Raw genomic sequence first — 27,113 nt, forward strand, 5'->3', positions numbered from 1 at the left:
CAGTGCCTAAAGATCTTGGACGGCACTTAAAAACAATTGGCGCTGACAAAATCACCATATGTCAGCTGCAAAAGGCCACCCCACTCGGATCAGCACGCATTATTCGTCGATACATCACACAGTCTTAGACGTTTGGGAAGTGTCCAACATGTGACTTAATACAAAATCCAGCATATTGATCTTGTTTGCTGTGCATTACTGTTTTTGTATCAATAAAATGATGATGATGATAATGATGATGATGATGATGTTTAGAGCAGAGACATAACTTAATAGCTACTTGAACAGACAAAGAATAAACAAGGAAAACTCAGGAGTGAATAACAGGCCAGAAGACGAGACTATCAGAAGGAAGAATTTTTCATCATTGATATCCTTGAACCTGACTTGCTCCTTTCAGCTCTTAATGTAGTAAATCTTTTCAGCACCAGCAGGTGCAAACATTAACAGCTCAATGTCCTCTTGGCAATATTTGCGTGCTCTGTTTATTCCAATCACAGCCATAGTACTGAATCAGACTGCACGGTAGACATATTTTAAGAAAATACTGCTCTTCCATTAATTTTAAATGTCCTTTTAATCTACATGTAAATTTGACTTGTATGAAAATGCATCATTTTGTCATTGTGTGAAACAGAGGGTAGGTCATCAAGTGAAGGTTAGACTTTCATTTACAGAAATGAGCAGCACACTTGTAAAAATGCAAGGATAAAAAATTATCTTTCCTTATCATAAAAATAAAGTTTTGGAAAAAGAAAATAATCAAACTCATGTTCAGACCACCATTGCGCTGCTGACGTTCTCTACTTGTCATTCATAATAAATATACAGTAGTGAAAAGCCAGATTATTTAGAATTAGTAATTTCCCCCCAAATATTCATGAAACATTTAGATCAGCACAGGGCTAGTGAAATCAAATATGTATGTTCCTCAAAGTCCACCAGCAGGCACTTCAACAGTTATTAAAATCAGGAATATTATGGTTTTAGAATAAAATGACAGGGTTACTAAATAGAAATTTTGTTTTCATTATCTTTAGTAGCGTTAACTGTAAAAATTTCATGAAGAAATGACAATAACATTAATAGAAGAAAAAAAATGTGTGTTATAATTCTTCATCTCTGCGTCCAAAGAGAAACACATTATTAGAAAAAAACATTCCCTGCTTCATTGATGACTCATTCAGCCCAATCCAAATGGGGGAGGGGGGTTTGATGGCTGAAGTGACTCCTGGAGCTGGCACGGGTCTGTGCTTGCAGATTTACCTTCCCTAGGATACGTACCCCAGAAGGCAGTGGGTGACCCTGCTCCTGGTCTTTGTGCAGGTTGGCTTTTGTCCTCTCCAGGCCCTGCTGGCCTGCCTAGAGGCCTGGGGGGGGGCGTTGCCTGCCTGGAGGCAGGGCTTGGTGGTGGGCTATCCTACTCCTATGTGGCCCCACCCCCAGCCTCTATGCAGGTCAGTGGGGACAGGGCTTGGCACCCCTGAGCCACACCCCTGACCACAGGGGTGGAGGGCACAGGGGTGCTCGGAGAAGGGGATGTTTCTGGGCGCCATTTCCCCCTGATATGTCTCTGCCCACCACATAGCAGGGGTGTTCTGGAGGTATGGCCAGGAATGGAGCTGATGTTAGTTGACTTCCACCCTGGCATTGCCTCCAGCTACGTTGCAGCCCAAGGCTATGACTTACATTACCCTCTTTGGTGATGCAAGTCCATGTAGCCCAATGGGGGCTTTCCAGAGGTGCGGAGGTTTTGTTTTATGTTTTGCCTCCCCACACTTCTGAAGAGCTCTTTGGAGGCAGCGGCATGGTAGCAGTACCACCCCTACCTGTGCAGGGCTCTGGATTGGGCTGTTAGTATTTCATTAATTTTTACTAAATGTATTCTAACGTATGAGTGCAGTCATACATGAAAAACAGAAGTACAGCCTCAAACATATTATGAGTAGAGTCTGTTCATGTCTTCCAAATATTGTTATTTAACTGCAAATTCCCTCACAGGTCATGTGCCACTTTTCATTCCAAACTGTCCAGACCACTTGGACTTCCTTCCATCACACAGTTTTTCCTGGTTCTCCACAATATCTGAACTAGTTTGTTAAAGAATTCATTATCAGTAGCTTAAGCATGAAATATTTAAGAATTGATATTGAAATAGTAAACATTCTAATCTAACAAGGTTGTGCTAAATAAGGACATACCTGCTTCTGAAGAGATAAAAGATGCAATGCCACCTCTCCCTGATAATTCTTTACACCTACAGTTACAAATTAATTTGTTATAGATAAAAATACCAGCAGAAATCTTAAAACATCTTACCGTCTGTAACTTCCAATTGAGCCTTTGCTAAAATACTCCCAGCAACAGTGAGTGCTTGACAGATGTAGTAGCCAGCATCAGATCTTTGAATGTTGGTAATAGTGAGATCCCCTGTAGGTGACACGGAATACCTGCTGTTGGGCTGGAGAGGCTGGTTTGGAAAGAGAAGATTCTGCAAAGAAACAAACAACACATTACATGTGAGCCATTTAACAAGATAGTGTACAGCAGTAGTGATAACCAAAAATATCATTTAACAATATAGTTACTCAATTATTTACCATGAGAAAAAAGATACTGGGGTATAAATAAGAAATGTTCTGTACAAAGTAAACATAGTACAGGGAAGTAGCATTTTACTGATCATACTGTGAAGCTACTGGTAATTATGACATCTGTGGGGCCTAAGATAGGGGCCTAAGAAAATTTAGAAATCACATATAGGCTCAGATGAATGAATGAAGATGTTCTGTAGTTAGGCTCCTGCTCACAAGTGTATGTTCTCCTTCTCATTTTGAGTTATCTTTATTGCTCAATAAACATCCTTCTTGAGCATAATTCTACAGGACTTTTAGGATACTGGGATCCAAGAATGCCACATACGATCAAATGGGATTTTGTGAAGCTGAATATCAGTACATGGGATCAAATAGTAACACATTATTATCATAATATATTATTTGAAGTATAAAAACCTGTGTTATTCAAGAAAACTGGTAATATAGTATGTTGCAAGGAGATCACTGTCATCTCTAAAATGAATTTATCTATGTTAGTAGAATTACACTACACTTAGAAGAATGGGGTCAAAGAAATACACACATTCCCTTACATCATGTTGGTGTATTTCTGTGGAGTTCAGGTAAAAGCTTTAGAGAGATGGCTACCAAATACAAAGGACCAGCTGCTGATGCATAAACTGGCAGTAGACTAAGTCCAATGGGAACAGTTCTCCTCCCTTCCAGCTGGCTATACTTAGCCAGACAGGATGGAGGAACAGGTCCAAAGTGAAGGATGCCATATAATTTACTGGAGAGAGTTAACATAAGTAGCTGAACTCAGCTCTACCACAGAGGTATTATAAAACCGACGGTTTCTGATGAGGAAGGAAAGATCCCTTGGCAAAAATCAATTGACAGAGATAATCCAAGAAAAATGTTGGCCTGTACACATTTTAAGGCTGAAGTATCATGTTCTTGATTTTGATAATAAAATAAAGTGACTAGATTTTTTTTTTGAACAAATTAATAGTCTTACAACAAAGCCTGTAAAATTTCATATTAGGGTGGAAGCATTAACCTGGTTAACCTCTGTTGCTTTGCTGCAGCTCAATTAAGAAAAAACATGTGGGCATAATGAATCACATTGAGCTACGTTTCAAGGTTTGATTATAAACAACTAAGGTATCAATTTCAATGTTACATTTATTTGCCAAAAAAGAGAGAACATTCTATCCTCTTGGGATCTGGGTCTCAATATTGTAATTAATTCTCCAGGTTTGTAATTAAACAGCTTCAACATGTTACAATCAGTAGGTAATAACATTCAATTAAAGACACAAGACACATTTTCACCTTAAAATGTTTTACCCTTGAAGTAATACCAATGGAAGAGGATAAAATAGGGTATTAACACTTTTCAATTACGCTAAATGACTTTAATCCTGCAAATGATGTCCTACTTTAATTAGAAGCTCTTCTCTTTATTACAACATGATGGATGTCCACTTTATTAGATTCAAGTGTGACACTATAAGCCCACTTTACATAAACATTACCATGTTATTAAGCCTCTTTTACAAGAAGGTTTCTAAAATGTTTGCTAACACATCAGTTCTTTCTGGTATAATTTCAAAAATGGTGTTACATTTTCTTCTTAAAGCAATTTTCTCTTTACTGAGGCCAATAATATTGCACTTTTAACATACATAAGCAAGGTGCTTGGAACAGCAACGTGAACAAGCTGAACAACGCAAAATAAAAATGAACTGGAGAAGCCATATACAGAGGACGATACTTAATAACACCAATGACCGGGATTATCCACTACGTCACTATTTAACAGAACAGACACTTCCACAAAATTTAGCTAAGAATCTGTTGAGATATAGTATCTCTCAGTTTACAAAAAAGGTACTGGTGACACTGTAGCAGGTATAAAAGCTCAAATACTAATATCCTGATAAAGCATCAGTGAAACTAGGAGTCTGGCAAATTGAAAAATCATGAGAATATATATATAAGGCATAGGATTTGAACCACAATATCCAAGAAAGTTCATTCTATTGTTGGTGCTTCTTGAGATAACAACACTGAGAAAGCTGCTACTTAAAGAATTTGATGAGAAGTTTTTATATTCCTGCAAATCAGTATATGGTATACGAAAAAAGAATCCGGCAAATATTTATTTGCTTTACTTATACACAACCTTTCTTCCCAATGAGAACCCAAAGTGGCTTACATTGTACCTCCATTTTATCCTCACAACTATACTGATAAGGCATGTGAGGTTGAGAGAGAGTTATTGGCCCAAGGTTGTTCAGCAAGCTTCCATGGTAGAGTGGGCATTTGAATTTGGATTTCCTAGATCCTAATCTAACATTAACCAGTATGCTACATTCAACTCCTATACTTACATGTTCTTACAAAGTGGAATTACAGTTCATTTTTCATAGAATCTACTGGCTTGTAGTGCATAATATAAATACACAGGAAGATTTCTACTGCAGCAGCACTTCCGCTACTGTCCTCTTGAATCTGGGTGTTTGTATTTATGCCCTTCCAAAAATGTGCTTCCAGATAATTTTTTTCCTTTTGGCAGGGGTCAGGTAGTTTTTCTCTCCTTCCCCTCTTCAGCAGCTTTAGACTGGTTTAGAAAGAAGAGTCTATCCCCCAAGATAAACAGGTCTCGTCTCAGTGAAAATGCAGAGGCTTTAGCTACAGATAGTTAACATCAGAATGGCTTAAGTTTCAACTCTATGAAATCAGCAACACCCTGAGATATTTTCATATGGGAGAAATTAATCAAACCATACATTGCAGCCTGACCATTCAATAGCCTGAGGCAAAACTCATTCAGAATCTGGCATCATTTCCTGAACTTCATTCTAACCAGCATGGGTGAATGGTGGCGATGACCAATATTTCTCAGCAAAGTTGGTATGCAGGACAAGCATAGTGAGAACCGGGTTATCACTGTAAGCCTTGAGACTGCAGGCCTACATTATGGGAAACTGATAGGGTAGCCTTTTAGGAAATCCACACTAATATGAGCGAAATAAAAGATATGGTACCGTTCTGTTTAGTGGCCAGTTGCTAACAGCTTTTTTGGTGGCATTTCTGACACAACCCCTTTGGCTGTCAGCTGCTAATGTATTTTACTTACTTTCTTTTTAAAAAAACAGCACCTTGTGACATGTTTGCAAAGTGGGACTGAGATGGGGTTCTTTTTAATTCCTTTCTTCTATTTTCAGGTGTTATTCACACTTCTGAATTGAGGTAATGTGGTGTTTAAATGTCTGCAGCACTTCTGAAAATGCTGCTCCCCCACCTTTTTATGTAGTGTGTTCTATTTTGGCTTTTTAAAAAAAGTTTTACCTTTTGTCCTATAGTGCTAGACCAATATAGCAATTCAGTCCTATATTGCTAGCATTCAGATGACAGCTGCAAGCACTGGATTGCTATGTTGGTTTAGTACTGTACAGCAGAAGGTAAAACGTATTTTTTTTAAATGTAAAATAGAATGTGCTGCAAAAAACGTGGAGAAAAAGTTTGAAATGGGCAGAATGCTTCAGAGATGGCTCATAAATTGATTTAAATATGCTGTCTGAAACCCCATCCGCATGTCATTCAAAATGACAATGTGAAAGGGGCCTATGTTTCAGTTCAGCTGTTTAATAATTTTAATAAATCTCAGTTTAACCCTTACTGATGACTGCCATTGCTGTGGGAATATGGGAGCAACTAAGTTCATACAGACTACAAAGTAAATTGCTGGTCTATGATAGTAGTTAAAGTTAAGTTAAAGACTCTAAAATAAGTAATAATTAAAAAACACTGTTAGGGGTTCACTCAGAATGATACCAGTTACATGGAAAAAAACACTCTTATTTATTAAGTATATTTCTTTGGCAGGATAAAACTTTTACAGCAGTGAAAACACCAGGAAAAATATGATTTTTTCAGTTCCACCCTATATATTTGTTTCAATTTTTATTCAGTGTAATGGGGTGGGTGGGTAAAAATGGCCACGATTATAGTGTTTCCCAGGCACACTCTCCCACACAGTCCAATTTCAGTTGCCAAGATCCAGTTCCAGAGGTCAAGCATGAAAAGTTCCAAAATTCACAGTGGTCAGTCCAAAGACAATCTAAAAGTGCAAGTTCAGAGATCCAAGCTAAGCTCAAAACAAATTAGCTGTCTCAGAGTGGTAGCAACAAGGATGGCAGTAATCAGACATGTTGTTTCCACACAGCTATACCTTTTCCAGCTGCTTATAAACACAAGGCTACTCAGTGGCCTGTAATGCCATACACCTGCTAACTCAGAACTGTTCCTGCAAACACTCAGCCTCACTGTCAATGCTGGGCCTGTGAGGTGTGCACTTTGCCTCTTGTCCTGTGGAACTTGGCGTGTTCTCTCCCAGCATTGTTCCTGAGGCTCTGGTGACAAGGGAGGTGAGCAGAGTATTATCTGGTTTTCAGTAGCTAGATTAAAGCTGGGGGCTGAGGGATAACTGCGGTGGTTCTGGCTGTGGGTTCTACCCCCATGGGGACTGCTTCTTCTCATGATACTTTTGCCACTGGCTGTGGATAGGAGCCAGACCTGTAGACTCTTTATCGGAAAAGTCTTCAGTAACTGCTTGACTTAACTGGTCCATGACATATTGCTACAATTTACAAAAATTTACATGAGGAACATGAAACATCCCAGGTCAATTTACCTTATTAAGGCTGAGGAATACATGACATGTGCAAAGCTTTATCAATTTATTTCTAATTTGTAATCTTCCAGTAATCTACTAAAGCACCTTGATATCAGAAATGATAATCTAGTACCCAATGGTAGGATTCTAAAAATTCAGTAACTGGTTTGCCTCCTTCCTGCTGCGCCCCCTGCCATGCAACCCCCTGCCACCCACGTGCCCCACTTACCTTAGCTAGTGGAGGAGAGTGGCAGCAGTCTCAGGCAGCCTGGCAGGGCTGAGCCTGGCATGGCCAGGGCACAGCGTGCCCCACAGCCCGGCCCTTCTGCTGGAGCAGCCTGGCGGGGCTGGCCCGAGGGGCGGCCAGGGAGGCTGCCACAGGCCACCCCTCAGCCCAGGTACCCCAGGCAGCTCCAGCTGAAGGGCCAGGCCGAGGGAACAGAAATGGGCAGGCGCCATGTAGAGCTCATGTACAGGCTAATATTTACTCTACCAAGAACAAGCCACATGAACAAAGATAAAGAGCCATCTAGAGGGAAAGTGTTCTTACCATACATCAAGGGAACCACTGACCGCATAGAAAAACTGATGAAGGAGCATAACCTACAAACAATCTGCAGGCCCACTAAGAAAATTCAACAAATGCTACATTCAGCAAAGAATAAGAGGGATCCTCTAGCTATTGCAGGAGTCTACCACATACCATATAGCTGTGGACAAGTCTACATAGGAACCACCAAACGCAGTGCTCAGACACGAATCAAAGAACACGAAAGGCACTGAAGACTATTTCAGCCAGAAAAATCAGCAATAGCAGAACACATGATAAACCAAGCTGGACACAGAATGTTATTTGAAAACACAGAAATTCTGAACCACTCTGACAACCACTACATCAGACTACACAGAGAAGCCACTGAAATCCACAAGCACATGGACAATTTCAACAGAAAGGAAGAAACCATGAAAATGAACAGAACTTGGCTGCCAGTGTTGAAAAACACTAGAGTCAAGACAGTGACTAATCAGCTCCACACAAACATAGGATGACTATAGACAATATACAATCAAAGGGAACAAAGACCAGGCTACTTCTTTTCAGATGCCCTCACCTATTGACCTTGCTATCTTCATTGTTACTCCCATGCTACAGACTTCTCTGTGACTCACATGCCAGGCTACTTCTATTCAGATGCCCTCACCTATCGACCTTGCTATCTTGATTGTTACTCACAGGTATATATACTTTACTTCAGTGTTTCCCAACATTTTCAACATCACGGTACCCTTGACCTCACTCTTCATATCTCACGGTACCTCTGTCATCCCCCCACCTTCCCCTCCCAGTGCCCCTGCCTGCCACACCCCCACCTTCCCCTCCCAGTGCCCCTGCTTGCCACCCCTACCCCCACCACCTTCTCCTCCCAGGGTGAAGGGAAGCACTGTGGGGTGGGAAATGGCTACTGACCTTGCAGCACTTCCTGCCCCCTGGGCCAGCTCCATGTCCTTGCTGGCACTGGCGGAAGACACTGGAAAAGTGAGGGGGACTGGTAACTGTGCCGTGGTACCCCCGGGACCTTCTCAAGGCATCCCAGGGTACCACGGAACCCTGGTTGAGAATCACTGCTTTACTTGCTTTCCTTTCCTACTATCAGATCCTCTGAAGATGCCAGCCACAGATGTAGGCAAAACGTCAGGAGAAAATGCTGCTAGAACACAGCCATACAGCCCGGAAACTACACAGCACCCCAATGTCTTTAATAGTCAAAATATTTTATGTGATTTGTACTTTGTTTTAAATAACCAATTCAACACAATTCCAACAATAGTATAACAATAATTGTAGTTGAGAAATCAACAGCTACACAGCAAGTTTAATCCCAAATATTCAGAAAAAGTTGCTAACTTTTTTAAAAAAGCAAGATGTTCACTGCCTACTACCTCTTAAGTATACGAGTTCTGTTAAACCTGAGAGTTACTCCAGATATCAGGCTTTTAAAAACCATCCTTGTAGTATCCTCTGGGGTCTGGTGTATAGGAGTCTATGTCTATTCATATAGCATACAGTAATCTGGCAGTTTCAACAACAGACTTATTTATTGCTTCCAACAGGGAAGACATTTACACACCTTTGGAACTATATCCTACAAACAGGGAGAACAAGAAATGTGTGAGCCCCTTCCTATACAGGCCTAGAGGGGATAAACAAAAACCAGTTTCTGAGGGATCACTTAAAGGCATACATACATACATACAATACAATGCTCTGATTATAATTGAACTAGATCTTTTCCAGGTTGTAGCCTTTAGGAGTTTAGCTGTTGTCAATAAATTATAAATAAACTCTTATGAATAATGGTATGTCATCCACAGTTATTTTCAACAACAACACTTTTGGGGTAAAAGCTAATCTATACAAGGTTCTACTTCTAGTATTTTTACTGTAAAGAGCTTAACGAACATGATCACTACATGTGGTCAAAATGAGCAAAGAGAAGTATACTTTTACAACATTTTTTTTTTGCCAGATACTTCTTATTCAATCTATATGGGGTACAGTATCATAGATATATAATTTAAAAATAGTTTTAGAAAAGCTTTACTAATTGCTTTTTTGTTGGACCAGATGTAAATATTACATGCCATTATTGATCTGAAATTGTACAGTGAAAGAATTCCTGTGTTTGTTTGTTTTTACAAAAGGTTGGCTTTTTTACGGGTATCATTTTAGAAGAACTTTACACAATTGAGTAAAAAGTCCTTTTATTGTCTGCTTTTTAAACACTCAAGTTTCAAATTCAGTCAGATTAAAGCAGAATTTTTGATCTACTTTTTTAAGGATCAATACATTTTTTACCTGTTAATATTATTACTATTAGATAAAGTATCTTTAATGTGGAATAATGAAGTAAGTACTTACGCCTTTCCATATAAGCCTTTTAACAAGTCTATACCATCTCAATGTAGAACTACAATGGTATGGGAGATGATAGGATAAATTTCTCTCCAAAGCAGAGATATAATTGTATGTAGTCTTATAACAGGAAATTTCTCTCCTTATGAAAGAAATGTGTTTCCTGAACTAGAATGATTCTACAAATTAATACCATTAAACAATTATAAAATTGAATACATTGGCATTAGAAAACTCACCTGGCTGCCTTCTTTTTGCCAAAAAACAGCTGGCTGGGGATTTCCCTTCGTTTCACATGGGAAAGTCACTGTTCGGCCCTGGGCAACAATCTGGTCACGTGGTCTTACCACAAACTGTGGAGGTGCTATGATAAGGGAGGTGAAAAAAATATATTAAGACTTATTTCTTATTATTTATGGCTAACACATAGAGTATGTCCATTCTGTCTCACCATAGTCGAAACATTGGATCACATTTTATACTATTGTCCAAAATACAACGTACAGAGAGAAGCCCTATTACCATCGATAAGGGGTAAAAAACCGTCCAAAATATCAATGGTAAAATTACTAAATAGTAATGATCCTGATATGCTTGGGAGATTAGCCAGCTACTTGTTAAAGGTCATGTACCTAAGAGATGTGTAACTGTATGAATGTAACTTTTTGCTTTGAAATTCAAAATGAAAATATTTCAGCCAAAGATACTGAATGCAAAGTTGAATGAAATCAATGTCATGCAAATATAAACTATATATAAGTGAGTAATATTCTCCAGCCATGGCACATCGAGTTATTATAAAACGCATATGTATAGGCTCAATGTTATTTATTTACTTATTTTAATATTAGGAAAATTTAATTGTCCAGTTGTTTTAATTAGTAATTCTCCAGAGCCTGAGGAGTGGATATGTCCTTTTAGCAAATAGAACCAAATCGGGAAGTGCCAGACATTTCCTGGCGTTGGATCTTAAATATAGTCAAATGGTATCTGTTTTACAAATTTGTCTTTGCACTGAATGGCTAAACCCTTTTAATCCATTTTATATTTTTACTAATGAACTGTCAAGTTGGAGGGCAAAATCCATAGATGTTACATATGATTTTAAATCTAATAATTTAATAATAGTGTATAACCACTGTCTGATACCTGATGCCAATAAAGGTTATTGTGATTGTGATTGTTAATATTTATGGAAAGTATGTGTGAAATATAACATTGATTTTTTTTTCAGTCCAGATCGCTAATAGATGTCACATATTATAACAATAAGAGAATAGACAAAAGATTCAGGAATGAACTTTTTCCAAAGCAAGTTTAAAATTATGCCAGAGGCAATATCTTCATATTTTAAATAGGGATGCTTACAAAATTCTCTTTATGCAAATTTCAACCCTAATTTTTCTTTGATATGAAGTCACAGCTGACATATGACAACCCCATAGGATTTTCAAGAAAGAGATGTTCAGAGGTAGTTTGCCATTGTCTGCCTCTGCATCACGACCCTAGTATTCCATGGAGATCTCCCTCCCACATAATTTCGAGGGCTGACCTTGTTTAGCTTCTGAGATCTGATGAGATCAGGCTAGCCTGAGGTTATGCAGATTATTGGCATTCTGGAAAAGCTAGTATTGTTTGCTAAATGTCATGATGCATTCTAATCCCATCACTTTTTCCTAATTACAAGTTACTTATGTCACAATTGCCTATACATGATTTAAAAAAACTGTAAAAAAGAATTATGATGTGATCAATTATTACACCAAGATTATTCAATTTACTGAGATTTAATCAGTTATTATAACAGTGCAGAAAGCAATCATATTATAGTATAAACGTGCAATTGCATTGTGATTGTTTTTGTGCATTGTTTTGTGAATGTACAGTACACAAAATCTGATGTGAAAAGTGGGCTAAGTGAACAGTTGACATCTGAAATTAACACTGGAGGTTCCACAAGATAAACTGGAAAGCAGGTGGAACACAGTACATAACACAGTCAAATACAAAACAGCAATTAAATTAAATGGGAAACGTCTACTTCTATTTTATTTTCAAACCCTTTTTTCATCTCACAACTCCACAATGAAATAATGCATTATCAAATAGTCCAACTTAGACCAGGGTAGGTAGGATATTATTTATTTAATTGTTTGTTTGTTGTCTGTTCCACTTGTTATACCGCCCACCCCTGAAGGGCTCTGGGCGGTGCACAGAAGATAAAAAATAAACAATTAAAATCACAATCTAATAATTAAAACTCAATTAAATGCAGCTTCAATAAAAAGAGAAAAACCTAAAATTAGATGGCAACCTGAAAGAAAACCTCCTATCCCCCTGGGAGGGGACTGGGCACAGCACATGACGGCCAATGATGATGGTATGTGGGGGAAATGGTGTGGGAGGCAATCAGCAACTGCCCCCTCCCAAAGCCAGGTAGAACAGCTCCTGCAGAAATGTCCAAGCCCCCTGATGGGGGGGAGGGAGAGAGTTCCACCAGGCAGGGGCCAGTGAAAGCCCTGGCCCGCGTAGTCGCATCATTGAGGGGCTGGGAATCACCACCAAATTTGCCTCCACAGATTGCAGAGGCCAAATCGGGACATATGGGGAGAGAGGAATGAGGGCCCCAGGCCGCGAAGAGCCTTAAAGATTAAAAACAACACCTTGAAGGTGGTCTGGTATTCCACTGGGAGCCAGTGCAGTTGGTGTAGCACAGGGGAGATGTGATCCCTAATAGAGCCACTATATGAAAATATTAAAGAAAATAAAACAAGTAGAAGATTATTGCATCAATTGACACATTCCAGTATGGCAGTAAAATATGAAATACTTGGAGAAGGCTTTCTCCATGGACTTACTGCGCTTGGATTCTTCTTTTGATAGTACAACAAACAGATATATATGATCAAGCAGTTTATTCTGTTCTTGATTAAATGGACTAGATACATAAAAAGGGCTACTTAATGAGTGATCCAAGGTCTAAAAGAGGAATCAAAAGCTGATTCTAAATGACTGATTTGATAAATTATGTTCATTCTTCTAAGGATAGTCCGAAAAAGTACACTGCCTTCACAAAAATGTTCACCGTGGAACCCATAACAGCTGTTGAGAATGCTGGTTCTACTAAATTACATTTCTCCAATTAGCTAAGAATCCATCACATAGAAATTCCTGATGAAGAAACATTTGCAATGTAATAAACCAAACTTTTGGCTATCCAATGATGACTACTCATTGTTTTTGCTCCAACATTAACTGGGCCCTAGAAAACCAAATAGAAAACATCTATGTTTAATTGATATTTGTAAGTCAAAGACAATTACTGAAAGAAAATATATTGCACACTGTTGAGAAAATCATACAAGATTATTTTTTTTAAGTACAACAATTAAGACTAGATGCCTTAGACACTTTTTCCCCTTGAAACACTGTTTTGAAGAAAAGTAAATATTGTACATAATAAATTAGATTTGATTTCTGGCAAATTATGCTTTGATATGGCATTCAGCAAGCGCTGGCTTCAATCAATGTCACACTAAAGCTCTGTTATGCTAATAGCAGCTTGGGCAAGTAAGCTGATATGGAAATGAGATGGTTGAACATGAATAGAAAGCACAGGCCAAGTATGAGGTGGGTTTTGAGATGAGGGGATGGGACCTTAAGGTTAATCACATCATGTTCAGGGTTGTTTTTACAGCAGAAGATTGTATTCTACAGAAGAATTAGAAGTGAGGCAGAAAGACAGCAGTTGCAAGCATCGGTGTGTTAATCAAGATAACAGTCTCTCTCTCTCTCTTTCTCTCTTTCTCTCTCTCTATACACACACACACACACACACACACACACACACACATATACTATACATACACACACACACATGTTTTTCAGACCTCGATAAATGGTTCAAAGAGATAGAAAATAAGCATATTTTATGGTTTGGTCTTGTAAGAAAAACCATTATGTTTCAAGGAATGTTGTGAAACATTTCAAATTAGTTTTTCTAAAGCTATTTGCTACTAGTAATTAGTTCAGCAATGTACATTTCCAAAACAGAGTGAAGACTATACGTTTTCAACTCATTGATGTGACTGTTGATCCTAAAGCTTGTACATTGACAAGCATCAGCTGTTCAAAAAGCTGTGTGGAAGAATGTTAACACCTCCTTTGTTGAACTCATAAGGAAGTGAACATGAAGGAACATGAAACTAGGTGTAAGTTAGCAAAATAAAACATATCACAATAACAAAGACATGAATTGGTTAGTGGAAAGAAATGCTAATACTGATGATTTCATTACTTCATTTAGATTATATAATTAATTGAATGGAATTTCCACATGGCTGTGCTGTGCTTTTTTTAAAAAAAATGATACATAGTTTTTTAAAACTTTCCTTAACATTATAATTATGATGAATAGTGAAATCAAAGGAATTCTTATATTACAGGAACTTAACAGAAACTTTCTCAGAAAAAGACCAGAATTAAAAAAAAATCAAAATTAAGGTTAATTCAGACCTAAAACCAACCTTTGTAAAATGTAATTAAAATTTCTTTACAGTTCAAAAATGGAAGCTCGCTTGAGACTTTCATGATTTATTAACACAATGTTTACCTCAAAGGAAATGGTGTATCAAATGAAATCTTTAATTCATGATGGAACTCATGTGCCTTCAGGCTGCAAGATCTAAAACAAATATGTTTGGGAAGTCCTATTTCAACTGTAGTTAATTTATTGTCTGCACAAGACCTGAAAGTTTAATTGCTTAAATCTTTTGGCTCTGAGATTGATCACCTTAGCAACCTACTTCTCTTCTAAAGCTGAACTGAGTTAGAAGCATTACAGTCTTGTCAGCCTGATTCCTTGACCTGCGTGTATGATTTTCAAGTTTAATCCACATTTCACAAGAACACAAGCACACAGCTCAAAGAGATTGAAAGTTTGGTATCTGAACCATAACAAATAATGAAAACGTCATATAAAGTACATGTGTCTGGATGTAGAGCTTCAGCTGAGCCCAGTTAATGGAACACGTGCAGCATTTGACCTATGTGTAGAAGGTTTGCATAACACTAATAGAAGCTGTGCCACTTGATCAAGGCCCAGATCTAAGGCTGGATTTACCAAGCAGTTAGGTGTAGGGAAGGAACACTGTGATGGAGTAGGGAGCCTATCATAAGAAGGTGATCTTCCATTGAAAGGACTGTAGAATTCCCCTGAGATAGTCTTAACAGAGTTAGAAACCAAAGCCTCTTCAGCTAATAGGGAACAATGAGCATCCTTGTTGGCCAATCTGAAGCCATTTTACTATAATTTTGTAGATCAGAGCAAAAGGGGTGAAAGCATAGTACAGGCAATATCACCAATGCAGTTGGAAGGCATCCCCGAACAACTGTTTGTCTGTCCCTGCCCTGGAGTAGCACAAAGGGCAATCTTCTTTGGGTTCTGTTGGCAAACAGGTACATATAAGGGAATCCCCATTCCCTGAAAATGGGAAATAAATTACAAGGGTTGAGGGACCACTCATTATTCCATGAAACCTGTCTGCTCAGGAACTCTGTAGTGGTGTTGTCTTCTCCTGCCAGATAAGTGGCCAATAGGGAAATGTAGGGCCCACTGCCACAACTGGGAAACCTCAGCACAGAGGGTCATAGAGCCTATACCCCTAAGTTTGTTGATGCAAAATTTTGCTGCCAAATTGTCCGTCACTATGAGCAGACATTGTCCCATGATTGTGGCTGGAAGAGATCCAAGAGTGTACCTGATCACTCTGATTTTTAGTAGATTAATATGCATCTTAGACTCAGAGTCTGACAGTGCACCAAAACTTGCAATGAATTGCAGGAAGCACCCTGCCAGCCTGTTAAAAAGACAACTGGGAAATGATGAGGTCATGAGGGGCAGTACCCAGGTTGACACCATCGAGCAAATTGTCTTGAGAGCCCCACCAATGAAGAAAACTGGTAATCTCTCTGGATACTGAACCAAAAAGATTGGAATTTTGTCGACTTCACTTGTTCAACCTGCCTAGCCGTTCACTCAAGAGCAGATCCAACCCAGGATTTTTCAAAAGTATCATTAATTTAGTGATTTAAAAACAAAACCGGGTTTGGGAACAGGACCTGTGCAAATCCCCCCCACAATAGATTTTATAGGGTCCTATACCTGTGTTTGTTGGCCCATGTGGAATGGGCCTTTGTTTAATTTTCCGGTTTTTTCAGATTTCTGCAATACACAACCTATTGCATTGCTTATCAGATGTTCCATCCTGTTGTCTGTATTGATTTACACTGTGTAATCTGCCTTGAATGTCAGTGAGAAAGAGGAACTATAAATAATTTAACCTCACTGTAGGATGATGAAACCTTACCTGTGCAAATTTGTATATTAATCCTAGGCCGAAGTTTTTGGCAGAATATTATCTGACATAAATTTATACTCAGATGCTGCAAAAATCACATTTTTGCTGTCTGATTTTGAGTTGCTCTGTTTCCTCTTGCAGCAAAGAAAATAAGAATTAATGTGGGGGCAGCTGGTTAGTTTATCCAAGTTGATATGTTCAATCTGTTTTTTCCCACAAATTTTAATAATTTGTCAGTGTATATTCTGAGGTCTGAAAACAATACTTGCCAAAGTGCTGTAATTTTGGAGGAGGAGGAACTACTTTTTGGTGGCCACTGTTAAGTTGACTAAATTTTTTCTATACAGTATATATATTAAATTAACCATATTGTACTATATAATATAGTTGACTATATCTGGAACATGTTCTTCAATCATTTATACTTTGAACAGCTGACAGAGCAAAAAGATAGGAACACTTTTGGAAGAATAATCCATTAAATATTTTATTGCATATGAGAAGCATTTCAAGGTTCCAATTAAGTTGTCCCATGAAAATAACAAAAATTATGAGTGAAATTAATTTGCCCCTACTAAAGCATCACTTGTATTTAGAACAAATGCTTTACACTGCACCAGCAAAAATAATTTTGATGAAAATATTAACTTGTTCATCTGGAAAATCCATCTGATGTGTGCAATAACAAGAGTAAATGGTCTAAATAGGAATAAATACCCTGCTTCCAGAACCCATCTGCTGTTAACTGCTGTAGAATATTTTTTTTCAAAAGCTTAAAATAAAAAGAACAGCTATTTTAGAGATGAGCAATACAGTTATTACTCATAATGTTTTGATTTGCTAATGGGAATCTGGTACTGAGTTGTTATATTCACCAGCTGCCATCCACCTTAGGCAGAACTGAGTTTGACTTTGCATATGTACATCCCATACCATATGCTATAAATGCCTTACTTTGACTGAAGACCAAAAGAGACAGAAATATTTCAAGCTTACATTTTCAGGCCTGTTTATAAAATGGATGTGACAAAAATACAGATAAAAACTCAACTATAAGACTATCACTATCATAGTACCACAGAAAGCCTCTGGAATTTTACATGGGGGAAAATATTATTACAATGTTTTTGCTTGAAATGCTTAACATAAAGACATTTTAAAATATTCTGCTACCTCTGAGATTCAACTCTGTTAGTAAACAGTGCGTAAAGGTTAACAATTCCATATGCTCATCCAGAAGTTGTTCTTCAGTTCTTACTGTATCAAACAACACATGCAAGTACCAGATGTAACCTCTCGCTAACTTTCAGACTATATCATAAAATAAAAGTAACATTAACTGGAAACCTTAAATAGTATTGGCTCCTAAATCCAGACAGCAGAATTTCTGTAGTGAAAATGAACTCCTGTGCTCTCCCTCTTTGAAACTTTCATAACTTTTATATAATACAAAATTATATTTAAGAGATTTATGTAAAGCCTACTGATGCCAATGGTTGCTCTGTTCAATGAACCAGAAAATAAGTCAGATTGTGGTGCATAAACCCATAATTTGACATATAAAACCTACTGTTGAAGTTCAGCTTCATTTATCAAAATGGCTTGAAACAATCCTTAAAACATTCACAAAGTAGTTTTTTTTTTCTTGACATGTTGCTTACTTATAGAAAGCTAGCAACAGAATAGCATCAATGAGTACTAGAAGTGATTAGTTACTGAACAGTTCTCAGAAGCTGCAAAATGAAGGATGAACTGTATGAAGGCATGCTAAAATGGATAGAATGATGGTTACTTACCAACAGGACGAGCTGAAGACATTACAATGATGTGGTGAGAACAAAAGAAATTAAAGAGGGGGAAAAAAGAAATGGTCAGAATGCTTGATGTGTAATGCTATGTTTAACTGTAGATACTGAGTTAAATACTATATTAACATGTCAGTCTATTTCATTTATTATTGGAGTTATATACCACCTTTCTCTTTAAGGGCTCAGGGCAGCTTCCATTCTTTCTATGATAAATATGGTGCAATACAAGCTGAATATAAATATGATGTTTATTTCCATTATTTTAGATGGAGTTATTGGAATTGCAACTGTTGAAGGCAAGTACCTGTATAGCTGTTCAAAATGTTCCTGAAGCCAATCTTTGAGAACTCATGTCCCATGCCATTGCTAGTGTTTATATGAAGTAAATTAGCTTCACATAAGGACAAACATCTAAAGCTATGGAGTGGCAAATATCAAACCAATAAAATAGATGCATTGCTGTCTGATTTAAATTTAAATATCAACTGAGTTTTAGCAGGATCAAGCAGGATTGAAGAGCAATGAAAAGTCCAAGGCCCCATTTTCTTTCATCCAGTTAAAGACTCAGCAGCTCATAGTACACTCGTTCCTCATCACTGACAGTGCTGATGAAAACATAACAAGGAATGTCCAATGGCATTCCTCCTCAAGTGTTGCTTAGATAACTTCTAGCTTCTCTTAAAAATGTTCAAAGATCGACAGGTTATTTCTACCTCAGACTGATACCAAGATTAAAAGCAGTTGCTGTAACTAGTGATTTCATTCTGGCAGTACTCTTTCATTATGTTAGAACTGTTGAGTTGGGGGCTGAGGGTTGTCAATCCCGTTTTTCTCAACATCTGCTATGAAAGAACTCAAGGGTAAACAGTAAATTTACCGTAGGTCAAGCATGGGAGAAACGCAGTATGCCAAACTTTAGCAGCTGAATTTGTAAACAGAACCACTGCAATGTTTCAATTTAATTTTGTCAGAAATGAAGACCAGTCTTGACTTCCATCTTTTCCCTGCACCATGTACTGTGACACTTATCGGTTATCTAGGTTTCAGACAATATGAATTCTTTTTGCTGTAATTAATCACTTGAGTAGTGTGCTATCCTTTTCATCATAATCTATACAATCACAAGCTTTTGACTATACGGTCTACTTTTGCAGCCTAAATAATTATTGTTATTTATTAGTTATTATTTAAACATTTAACCTGCCTCTTATTCTAAGCTCGAGAAGTGGCTTTTCTGCAACTGAAGTGCTATATTGGAAACATAAAAATTGCTGCCATAAAAACAACAGTTAAGGATCATTCTAAGATAAAAAACTTTGTAAACTGATCTTCATTAAGGGATTTTATTCAGGATAATTCTGAAAGAACTAAAATTCTAAACTATCCTTTCTGCTTTTGAATGCAGATCCTGATATTTCAGAAATATTATATTAGAAATATGATACTGATATTGCCTATTTTTAATATAAATACGTATCTAGACAACAGTATTAATAAATACTATTTTTAAAATTTGAAGTTACCCAAATAAATTTAGTTGGATATTTTTCCTTCAGTTCATATATAAAATGAACTTACATGGCTAATGGCAAGGAAGGTGAAATGAAGTTGAAGGTGAGATGTCTGATTTAACTTGGTTTGCTAAATGATATGCACTCTTAACTTCAAGTAGCTATATATTCCTATCCCCAAGAGGTCTCCAAATTAACACACAGCCATATTCTATTAATATTTACAGGGAAGATCTGTGGACTTCTTCCTAAATAAATATGCATAGGATTGCAGCCTTAATGGCACAGGCAATACAATGAACATGGCACAAGTACAGTGGTATATAACATACTATATGTTAATAAAATATGACAAATTGAAAAGGCTTTCTTTTTTAAAAAAAAAAAATCTAGGATTATGGATTGAAAAACTGTTGTGGCCTTAATCTCCTCTTGACCTTAATGGCACAGACGAGGAAATTTTATCCTTGCACATCTCCTTAGGCTACAATACATTATTTAGATATTGGACTTTTCCCAGGTTTTAACTCCATGGTAAATTTGTTTTGGGGTGTGGGGATTCCAGTGCCTGAAGAAAGATTTTTTAAAAACCAGAATGTGAATATCAAGGTTTATCCTTTACTCTCCCATAGTATTTTACAGAACAGAAAATATGTAGCCCAAACCTATAAAAAAATTTCATCAAAATCATTGGAAAACATAGAAAATAAGAGGAAATTTCCCTGACATCTAGTCCTTGGTATTAGACTGAAAAGAGGAAAATGAAATAATGAACATGTTGTGTTGATTCATACCTAATAAAATCATGGCTTAGCTGTGGATATTTCACAGAATCTATATTGGTCATATATCCTATCCATGAATCCTCACTCATTTCAGTAAATCCTGAATTCAGCAATGTCATTCTCTCTAGAGTTACCCTGACCCAACTCTCTGGAGTAACCCTGACCCACCTCACAATGCCTCTGACTGAAAAGATCCACAGGTGTTATACTTTCTGTAATTCCTACCTGCCAGCCATATACCTCAAGTGTTTAAAAAGTACCAAGCAGATAGCGGTAAATGATCATTCAGATCATGTAGTAATTGATGTGGAAAACACTGGTAGCTTGCTTTTCATTCACCCAGCACCCCCCCCCCTTTTGCCTCAGTGGAATAAATGTGAATAAGGTGCTTGTGTGAACCATTTTTTGTATGAAACTTAGGAGCTAAGATGGCCAGGGATCCTTTTCCAGTTTTTCCCTCAGGCATGTGTGGGAGGAGTTTGCCATATTGCTGTGTGTTTAAGAGACTGGGGTTCAATGTAGAGCAGGGTGGGTTTGAGGTACACGAATTAACCATAATTAGAGTGTTGGTATGTTAATTACAGAATGAATTTAATTTAACCATGGTTTGCAGTTGTGTCTGAACCAAGTAAAAATTTCTAAAATATTTTTCCATCAGAAGCACTGGTTGTTTAAATGTACAGGAAACCCAAGTGTTGGTTACAGCTAGAAGCAACAATTCTTATTTGCAGATGCTGATAGACCTTCTCCTATAAAAACTAACTCCATCAAAATAGTCAGCAGTTTTGCACGTCATTAGCTAAGACAGAGAACATTTGATGGCTTTATAGAAGGTTTAGGGGAAAGTTTCAGTTGTTTATGTTCCATCACTGTGAAGAAACAAGTTACTACTTTTAACATAAAAAAGTTTTCCTCCAAATAAACTAACATAAAACTGCAATCCTATGTATGCTTACATATAGAAGACTCTATTTTCAGGTAAAAAGGCAAAATATTAGACTTGTTTCTATAACTGTCATCTTGAGTGTCATTCTAATAAAGAGCACGGTTTTTGTCTGAATTTTAAAAATAAAGTCTCTCTAGCTTCCCCTCATGACTTTTGATTTTAAATGTTGTATTTCCTAGTTTAATTTTCTTTCATATCACAGATGTTTTACATATACTTGCAATATAGTGACTTTATTTGTATTGAATAAAATACTATGCCTATGGCTAGTTAAATTAGAAAGCTAAGGGGGAAGATAATGAGAAATCTTCTTTCATGTAAGAAAATCAATTAAATTATATATGTTCCTTTTCCACCTTAATTTGCTCAAGTTCAAGCTCCAGTGAGTTCAACAGAACCTTCCCTGCCCCCTTCGTTCTATTCACTACTCATATCAGCATGCTAAGCTTTAGTGGAGGTAATTTTAATTGTCTCTATAATGTGTACAATAGATGACGTTATGCAGGAACCTGAAGTGTGCAGTCTAATAGTACTATTAGTTTTTAAAGAAAAATGATAGAGAATATTCTTTTTTCCTGAAGGAACAATGCAGTGCCTGCTTTTCTCATAAAATGCAAATCAAGTCTCATTAAAAAAAAGTAACAAGAAATTTCTTTTGAGTTTATATAAGCTCTGCAGTATCACAACAATATTTCAGCAGCCGGATTACCACAGACGGGTCTCTCTTTTATTATCACTGAGAATCTACCCTCTCCTCAGGCCACTAGATTGATTTCTACCTCCCCTTCCAAATTCGGCAAATAAAACTGAATTGTGTCCATGCATTAAATGGATGGAAATGGAAGCGTCTTGGATCAGTTGATTCTTGTTCTAATAAAACAATCCATAGAGTCTTTGATCATCTGATTTAATGTGTATGATACAGAAGAAGAAATGATAGAGCTAAAGAATGTTTTTATTAACCTTTCAGATCTCTACTGAACCTTCAGGCAGCATTACTAAATTATGAAATACTGAATTTATGACTCCATTTTGAATCTAGTTAATATACTGTGTATGTGTGCATACATATTATACATATATCTATAAATACCCTATTGTCCTTTACCATTCCTCTTCTCTTACTCTTGTCTTTAACCCATCTCTCTCTCTCTCTCTCTCTCTCTGTGTGTGTGTGTGTGTGTGTATGGCATAAGATAAACATTTTAATAGTAAAGTCACAATTATTATTTCTGTCATTGTGTGGCTGCCATTTTCAGTGACATTAGATACATTTATGTCTCCTGGCCTTTTGCAATAGTAAGGTCTCCTGTAAGGAAAGAGGACAGCTCTAGCTAGATTCATATGATGGAAATGAGCAGTACAAAGAGCTACACATCAAACTAAAGAAACTAATGTCTGGCTTTTTTTTGCTCTAAAAAATGTTAGTCAACCAAGATTTTAGAGGAAACATTTATTTAAATCGAGAGAGTCATTGGACACCTGGCAATCAACATTGGTCATATGTCTTTGAGCATTAATACCCTATTGTCCTTTACCATTCCTCTTTTCTTACTCTTGTCTTTAACCCAGTCTAATTCTAATTGCCCTTTCTTTCAAACCATCACGGAAAAGATCAATTACTAACTCTTCTTCTTTCATCAGAACTCTTCCCCGTAAATAATTTTCTTCATTCTACTATTTCCATATGACATAGGTTGATTCTACCATTAGATTTCCTTTCTGGCCTGTATTCTAGATCTATAGTGGACAAATGAAAATTGGTTTTAGAATAATCACAATGAGGTTAAACTTTTTAAACATGGGATTTCTTTGTTGCTACTCATAGGAAGAGCACAGACTTTGAATGTAGTCGGTCCCATGTTTAAAACATAGCATCTTCCATTAAAGGATTTCTGTTAGGATAGGGGGGTATCTGCTCAAAAAGAGATAATTTGTAATCCCAGATTTGTTACATGGGACAAATGAGCTGAGCATATCAGCCTTACATTTAAGTTGAACAGAAACATTTGAGACATTTGTCTTTATGCTAGTATAACAAACCTTTAGAAGGACTACTAAAAAACCTTTAAAAAAACCAACAACAAACCCTAACCAGAAAGCTGGTTTTCATGCAGTTTGAAAACTTAACATCTGATTATTTGAACAGATTGTTTTCAGTAAAAAAAAATTACCAAATTGTTATTATAGAAAACAGGAATATGTTAACAGTAATCTGTCTCACATACTTTAACACTCACCTCGGACTGTAAGAGTAGCAGATGCTTCAACTTTTCCCACTCTGTTCTCAGCAATGCACGTATATGTCCCTTCATCAGCGCTCACTGCCTTTTTTATGCGCAGGGTGTAGTCATCTTTGATGTCATATCTACATTTCAAAAAAGAAGATGAGGATAAAAATCACTGCTAAGATAGAGGTGGATAAAATCCTCACCTGGAATATGCCAGGCTTATTCTATTTTAGATACATCTCTGGAAGACAATTTATTATGTAGAATTAGATAATTCCACTGAACATTAATCTTCATGACACTTTTATTGCTCTATGCATTACTTAAAAACTTTGCAGCCATAAAATTAGTATTGCTCTGTGATAGTGGTAGCAGGGCTTTTTATTAATAATACTAGTCACTCTGTCCTTGATCTAGAATACTATGATAAAATAGATGTAACATGCATCAGTTATCAATAAATGACATCCCAAATTTACCTAAGCTGTAACTACATGACTTGCATATTTTCCTTACACTGTTCTGGAAAATGTCTTTAAAATATTTGATCTCCATATTAGTTTCCTAACAAAGATTATAAAATTCTTCAGACAGAAAAATGTGTGTGTGTGTGTGTGTGTGTGTGTGTGTGTGTGTGTGTGTGTGTGTGTGTGTGCCAAGAGAGTATTGCATGTGCAAGAGAGAAGTCATATGATATCCAATTAGTAATTCTTAGTACCTTGTAAATGATTCTGACAGTAACCTAAAATGTCTTTTTTATTTTGTAATACCTTAAAATCTCTTGACCTCCTAAATTAAACAATTTAAGATCCTTTAATCTCTGTTCCTAAGATATGTTTAATTCATATAAGGATTTCAGGACTTGATCACATGGTCAACTAAGCAGAAACCTTGTAGGCATAAGAGGAAATGAATAAGCATATGACTAACTAAATAATGTAATCTTTAATATAGACAGTACCCCTCACACCCCCCACACACACTTGTGTATTCCTGATTTACCCTGTCCTGGACCAGATCATCAGGATTTACAACACTGCTCTGAATGCACAGGTTCATATGTACCAATATTGCTGAGTCAACTGTATTACCTTCCATCAGCTGAGCTGATAGTATGCAAACAAGCACAGGTGTTCAGTAAATATGTCATCTTTATTCTTTATAATATGTAGTCTCCATCCCATAGAGAGATATGGTTTCAGGCAGTGGTGGGATTCAGCAGATTCGCACCACTTCAGCAGAACCGGTTGTTAAAATGGAGCTTGTAAACAACCAGTTGATAAATTATTTGAATCCCACCACCAGAACCAGTTGTTAAATTATCTGAATCCCACCACTGATTTCAGGTACATTCCATAGTAGGTTTAAGAGTAGACTGATGAGATACAAATGGCCATGGAATAACTAGCAGATCACAAGAAAGTAGAAAGGGTTATTATTTTACTAGACACATCTGTTGGCACAACCAATTGCTTTTAAATATACAATTTCCTGGTTTGATCTGATTTTATCTGGGGTGGTAGTGGTGAATCTTTAATAAAGAACATGCAAATATCAAATATCCAGACACTACGACTACCGACAATATAATGGATGAAAGGTAACATATATACACTTGACACTGAGCTGGAGAAGTGAAACTGAAGCCTGGTGCACAGTGCACAACCATGGTTTGCTTTAACTATGGTTAACGAGACACCAGAATTTGACTCATAGACAATAGTAAGTCACAGCTCGTCACAAGAAACCATGGTTTCAGAGATATCATACTCTTCTGGTTGGTATCTCAACCTGCATTTCTGCTCTTCACTTCTACTGGCCATCATTACTGCACTGGCCATCATTACTGCCTCTTTTTCTGAGATTTTTAAAATTTACTTAGAAAATGTATATGCCGCTAGAAACCTTTTCTCACACCAAAGCACAATGTATCTCAATTAATCTATTCTCCTCACATACATATACCCAATGTCCAAGGGTCCAACAGAATACTCCATCCCTATACATATACACAGAGTTTACTCCACTATTAATCCCATTACAGATTCTGCTACTGGAGCTCACCTCCTACCTTGGTAGCAGAAAGGGCAGGTCTAGACACCTCAGAGTGGACTGGAGAAAAGCACATGGACCCTACATCTGTAGGCTGCTGCCAGACTTGTTCCCCAACAATGGTGGGGAAGATGTGGAGAACAATGTACTTCCCAAACCCTGCTGGCAGTGGCACTGATCATGGGGAAGAGAGGTACATCTTCAAGACCTACATCCACACCACTCCAACTGGCTTTCAGTCTTGAACTCATACAGTTTAAACTGGTACAAGTGATAGGTAGGGGAAACACAAATCATTTTATCACCCTCCTCTGCAGTCATCTTGGGAGGCCAGTTGGGTGACAGCATATTACATGTATGTATAGCAAGACTGCAGCCCCCAAATCTGTCCTATAACATGCTGAGACAGCTAGTATTACATCTCAGAAGGAATGAAACAGGAGGGAGTGCGCTCCTGATTTGCCTTTCTTCAACCCTATTTTGACAAGCTTTTTTTTTTGCCTACTGAGTATAATGATAGTACATTACAATGTTCCTGTACCTTTAAGACTAGGAAGGGATGAACGTGTCTAGTGACAGGCACCAAAAGGCAGGGTTGGCTTTGTTAGTATTTAGATGAGAGACCACCAAAGAATTCCAGGGTCTATGTGCAGAGGCAGGCAATAGCAAACTACCTCTGAACATCTTCTGCCTTGAAAACCCTACAGATCATCATAAGTCAGCTGCAACTTGACAGCACTTTACACTCACACATTTAGAATATGCCAGCAGCGCTATAACACGGCAAATCAAAATAAAATGTATTCATCTGTTTCCAGAGGTATGTTACCCACCCCTTAAAAACACATAAAATGGCTGCGATAAACCCCAGACAGCCATAGGCAATTTGAAGTTTAATGCAGACAATCTGGGACATGACTCTGTCATCAGCTTTGGGCTGCAGCTGATTCATTCCCATTCCATCTCACTGATGCACTGGTCCTGGCATGCCAGCCAGCTGCCTTGTAACCTCAGCAGATTTTATGTTCACACCTGTCAATCATACAATGGCGGCTGAATAAGCTATTTGTGTGGCATGCTAGGGCAAAGTTTGCTGGCTGCAACTATAATCTTAAGTACCAGAGTGAAGACAGAATAAATGTGTCCCTAAAGTAGTCAAATCAGCAGCTCTTCTTTTGAGAAACAACAACACACTGCATTCCAGTCAGCCACATTAACAGCAGCCGTCCAGACCACCCTGAAATGGCATACTATCTAACAGGCAG

General features: G+C 37.4%; 1 protein-coding gene across 12 annotated transcripts in view; it reads right to left on the reverse strand.

The window, feature by feature from the left end:
* The window catches only part of ROBO2 (roundabout guidance receptor 2), a 547,539-nt gene that overhangs the window by 131,292 nt on the left and 389,134 nt on the right, over positions 1-27,113 (reverse strand). For 7 of the 12 annotated variants that reach the window (XM_048494576.1, XM_048494571.1, XM_048494574.1 and 4 more), the window contains exons 6-9: positions 23,806-23,933; positions 18,312-18,323; positions 10,396-10,520; positions 2,320-2,491 (exon numbers count right to left, since the gene is read on the reverse strand). In XM_048494576.1, coding sequence (XP_048350533.1) covers positions 2,320-2,491; positions 10,396-10,520; positions 18,312-18,323; positions 23,806-23,933 — 437 coding nt within the window. The remainder of the gene's footprint in view (positions 1-2,319; positions 2,492-10,395; positions 10,521-18,311; positions 18,324-23,805; positions 23,934-27,113) is intronic. The other 5 variants (XM_048494577.1, XM_048494572.1, XM_048494575.1 and 2 more) reach the window with 1 other exon arrangement.

Source organism: Sphaerodactylus townsendi, linkage group LG04 (assembly GCF_021028975.2).
Source record: "Sphaerodactylus townsendi isolate TG3544 linkage group LG04, MPM_Stown_v2.3, whole genome shotgun sequence".
Lineage (NCBI taxonomy): Eukaryota > Metazoa > Chordata > Lepidosauria > Squamata > Sphaerodactylidae > Sphaerodactylus > Sphaerodactylus townsendi.